General features: G+C 32.7%; 1 protein-coding gene and 1 long non-coding RNA gene across 4 annotated transcripts in view; one reads left to right on the forward strand and one right to left on the reverse strand.

Annotated features, from left to right (window-relative positions):
- The window catches only part of stol (stolid), a 203,736-nt gene that overhangs the window by 185,387 nt on the left and 13,636 nt on the right, over window positions 1-4,713 (forward strand). For both annotated transcript variants that reach the window (XM_067047704.1, XM_067047705.1), the window contains 3 exons: window positions 41-289; window positions 2,178-2,304; window positions 3,670-3,982. In XM_067047704.1, coding sequence (XP_066903805.1) covers window positions 41-289; window positions 2,178-2,304; window positions 3,670-3,982 — 689 coding nt within the window. The remainder of the gene's footprint in view (window positions 1-40; window positions 290-2,177; window positions 2,305-3,669; window positions 3,983-4,713) is intronic.
- The window catches only part of LOC136795845 (uncharacterized), a 37,097-nt gene that overhangs the window by 23,754 nt on the left and 8,630 nt on the right, over window positions 1-4,713 (reverse strand). The window contains exon 1 of one of the 2 annotated variants that reach the window (XR_010843529.1): window positions 4,250-4,343. The exons of the other annotated variant lie outside the window; for it this stretch is intronic. This is a non-coding gene — a long non-coding RNA (uncharacterized lncRNA). Of the gene's footprint in view, window positions 1-4,249; window positions 4,344-4,713 lie in introns of those variants that run through there. 2 annotated transcript variants of the gene reach the window in all.

Here is a 4,713-nt window from a genome sequence, read left to right on the forward strand (position 1 = left end):
TATACACATATACATAAACATACATATATTTTTTTAACAGTGCACAGGAAATCCGGATTGTAAGAAAACATGTGCAGGCAAAGAATTAGACTGCTACGTACTGGATAACAATGGATTTATTATTTTGTCAGAAAAACCTGAACATACAGGACAGTTTTTTGGTCAAGCTGATGGCACTATAATGGATTCTTTAGTCCAGGATGGAATATACAAGAAAATTGCCATTACAGATCATCAAGGAGCTTGTACAGACTCCAAATCTCATTACAGTGATGCTTCACAGAGATCGGTAATATTTCATAAAGTGAAACTTAAAATTTAATAATTAAATTAATTTTATACATTAATTTATTTTGTGAACAAGGAAGGTTCTCTGGAATAAATATGTAGATAATGGTTGAATTCTGAAGAATATGACCCATTTGACTAACCAACAGGGTGAAACAGATTCCATTGATAAGAAAAATCTGATGAAGTAATGGCCAAATAGAAAATATTTTAGAGAAATTCCCTTTAAAATTCCGATGATGGCTTGTATTCATTGCATTCCTGTTTTAGCTAGAGTATATTCCTCTTATTTATTAGATTTTATTTTTCACTTTTCAAATTATATTTTAGAGAAAATGTTACAGTATAACAATCAGAGGTAGATCAAGATGTATGTGGAAGAACTGTTCTCAGGTTGACCTGGTTGTTTTGAGTTTTGACTGGGACTGTGGACGGAGGTTGGCAATGATAGTTAGTAGTATCGGAATTGAGCAATTGGGTACCCTTAGAATTTTTATTAATTGTTATTTGAGACAAAAATATTGCTCATTTTTCTATTTTCTAATACAATAAAATAATTCTTAATAAACAAGACTGGTCCGCTTCTGTGTCAGCTTATTTTGTGATAACATGGAACTGTACAGTAGGAAAATCTTTTCAAGTTGATGTTTTTATATAAGTTGAAAAAAAAAAAAAACTATCTAAATATGAACGATCGAACATTTTTTATTTCCAATAGAATAAAAATATAAGGTGTAGAAAAGATATTTTTAGTTATTTAATTTCTCCAGTGAGTTAAAAGAAAAATAAATCTCTTGCCAGACAGCCTTCTAAAACAAGGCAAAAACAGATAATTAAAGGCATTTGCTTTAATTTCTCTATAACAAGTTATCAAAATAACTCAGAGTGTGAAAAGGTTCATTCATGTTACAAGTGAGTAGTAACATGAATGAATATATAACATGAAAGTGTAAAACAAGAGAGATATACTACTCTTATATATGTATTTCAGTACGGTGTATAAATAAAGGGAGATAAAGAGTCCCCTGACCATTTTCAGTGAAAAGGGGACTAGAAGGAAACATAGTTCTCATTGATGAAACAACAAGCTAACTTAGATGGTTATATGCATGACTGACTTGTCTGCTATAAATACATGTTTATATTCCGTAAGGTTATATCATTGGTGGTCATAAATGCAGAAATAATATATTAAGAGGAAGTATTGCTATTGTAAATAATAAGGAAATAGCTGTTATTATAGAGCAGAAATTAATTTTTATTTAAAGTCAGGAGGTAAGTTGAAGTTGTGTGATGCATGGGTATACCCAGTGGGAGGCAGCTGCCCCCCCTAGAAGTGAAAAAATTAATAATTTAATAAAAAAGAATTGTTTCAAGCAAATACTAATTATTATAACTAATAAAGTACTACAACAATTATATATAATTTTTTTTTAAATTTTGGTTTAATTTGCCTTTTCTGTTATGAAATGTCACAACCTATTGGATTGATTATGGATTGTCTTTCTAATTTTGATCCTGGGTACAACACCCTTGGTGTGGTGCATACAGCCGCTTTGATTATTTTAAGTGGGATTAGGTGTTCCACAATAAAATTTATAAACAGTGTTCCATTTTTAAAATTTCAATTCATCAGTATTAATGACATTAAGAATCGAGTTCATTTTTAAAACTTTAAAAACAGTTTTCATTTATTTGAAATGTAAAACTACAGATTGACTTTTTCATAATATTAATATAAAAAATGCCTCTTTAGTTATTCTACAGAGATTTTCTCAAATCTTGAGTTTGAGGTAGTATAAACATATATCAATTTGACAAAACACCTGTAAAAGTCAATTAACTACTGAATAAATTTAATAAAATTATTTGTTTTCATTTTAATTCAGATGCCCTGGATGCCATTTAAGTGGTTAGTAAAATGGATGATTGCTAAACTATTCTGGCTGTCATCACAGATATATATTTTTCCAGCAGTGCAGCATCATAATACTTTTGCACAGGAAGATTTAGAAGGTAAATTTTAATTTTAAAAATGTTTTTAAATACAGTATATGTTTACGTGTGTGTTTGTGTGCGTGTATTTATTTGTGGTAATTTAAGTAGATTACTCTAAATAGATGCATCAATATCATTAATAAAGATGCAAAAAAGCTGCATGCCGGAAACTGGGAAGCAGTAGTCTAAGATAGGTGGAGATGGCTGGTTCAGGCCTCCAAAGATATCTAAGGTCTGTTCATAACAGATATGTGTGTGTTTTTTATTTATTATTATTATTTTTTTTTTTTTTATGAGGGTCGGTGGAAATCTTCATCTACCTATCCGTGTATGGGATTTTTGCCCACTAAAACCGATGCTCTACACCTGTTCATTCCCCTCCACCGGACTGCCGCTAGGCATTACTTCATGAAGGGAAATTGCTGAGTGCCGCCTCATTTTCTTCACATGGTTTTCAAATTTCCATGTTAGTCACGTCTTCTGGATCTCTCTTCCACTCTCAACCTCTTAAGGACGACTGTGGTGAAAATCTTCACTGCATTCCAATGCTGATACGAGCGCAGCATATAGCTAACCACATTTTCTGATGTGATGCGTCCTCCACACACTCTCTCCAATTCTCTTCTTTCTGCCACAAAGTGAATGCAAGCAAAAAATACATGCTCTGCTGTTTCCTCAGCAGTCTTACAGCCAGAGCATTCTGCGGTGTTGTCCAATTTGAATCGGTATTGGTATGCTCTAAAGTATCCATGTCCTGTCAACAGTTGGGTTACATGAAATCTTACAAAAGTGTGGTAGCGCTACATCTGAGAGCTGTAGAGAACCCCTGGCAGTAGTTGTGTCCTAGGGACAATTTACAATGCCCTTGTAACGAATAACAGGTTAACATGTTGATCTAAATAAATATATTTTAAATAACTTGAGTTATGAAACACAATTAATTTTTCAATGAAGGACTTATGAATAAAAGCACCTAGCTTATATGTAATATGAAATAGTGTTTAAGAAAAACAATTTTTTTCATCTTCCCTCTTTCTGGACCAACCAGAGCTCCTTTATGTACTGATGTATATCATAGAAATGATGTGATATTAATGTACATTGTAGATTGGTATAATACATATTCTTACTTAAGTTATTCAGTATGGAATCAATTATATTTACTTTACCTTTTGCAATTACTATTACTATAGTAGTTGAATCATATTCCTTATATCTTTGCGAAACATACTTTTCTTGTAAATAATGTGTTATTAAAATAAAAAATCAAGCATGAAATGTAATAGCTTGGTTATAAATTTATATTGCATAACGACTATAATGTACATATCTCATTTTTAAATGTATAATAATATTTTTTTAAATTTATTTATTTGTTCCCAGGACCTATATCCTATGCAGAATATGATGCGGGAAATTCTGAATATGGTCCTGGTATTGACATGGACACAGTTGCATCCTACCCAGTAGACAAAGTACAAGGGAATGATGAAGGGCTTGATGAAGTACCCCCTCTTCAAGCTCCAGAACCCCCTATGTTCCCACAGAAACAGCATCAAAATCGAACTCAATATGCTAGACCATGTGTAAAAAAAGTTGATCTTTATGTATTACAACCAGGAAGACTAAACAACAGTGGAATGAATAATCCGTTAAAGGGAAAGTTGACTAACTGCCATGTAACAGGCTGTGAAAGGTAAAAAACATTATTAACAATAATATGCATGTCAAACTCGAAATTATTTAAAAAAAGTTAATGAATGTAAACACAAATCTTTAACTTTAATAGGATGAATATTACAGAAACAAATTTAAATAAAAACTGTTGATATTTAAAATGAAACTAATTCCATTTCAATAGTATTGTAGAAGCTATAGTCTCTTTTTAATTGTGGAGAAAATAAGATAGATGAAGAATAAACAATACCATAGATCTCAATATTATATTAGCTTAAACACTTACATATAGGTTAGAGAATAATCTCAATAAAAAAAGAAAGAGTCCCTCACAACTCAGAAGTCAAAATCACAACTAATAAAACTTTCACCAAACTCGGACAAACATACGCACTCGCACTCTCATTGTCACTCTTGTCCCAAAACAAAAAAAAAAAAACCTTCTCTCCGCTCTCGCTCGTCAGTGTTGTCCACGCAGTGTTGCCATCTCACAATACTTCCCCCTTTCAAAAAGGGTCCCAAAAATGGGTACCCTTTTTTTTCTATGCAGGAGAATACCTCTGTGGAGCCCGTTTATTCCAACCACTTCTAGTCCTCACAGGAACCAGCTCCGGTAGAACTGGGACACCCACTTGTTCAGTGCTCACTTCCATAGGTGCGTCTTCATCCACCGTCTCCTGCAATGTCCGGTTCTGTTGCTCCGCGAACACAGAACACTCTTCCTTTGACGTATGGGGCTCGCTACCAGGG

The sequence above is a fragment of the Halyomorpha halys genome, unplaced genomic scaffold (assembly GCF_000696795.3).
Source record: "Halyomorpha halys isolate HHAL.00 unplaced genomic scaffold, Hhal_1.1 Scaffold389.1, whole genome shotgun sequence".
NCBI classification, from domain to species: Eukaryota; Metazoa; Arthropoda; class Insecta; order Hemiptera; family Pentatomidae; genus Halyomorpha; species Halyomorpha halys.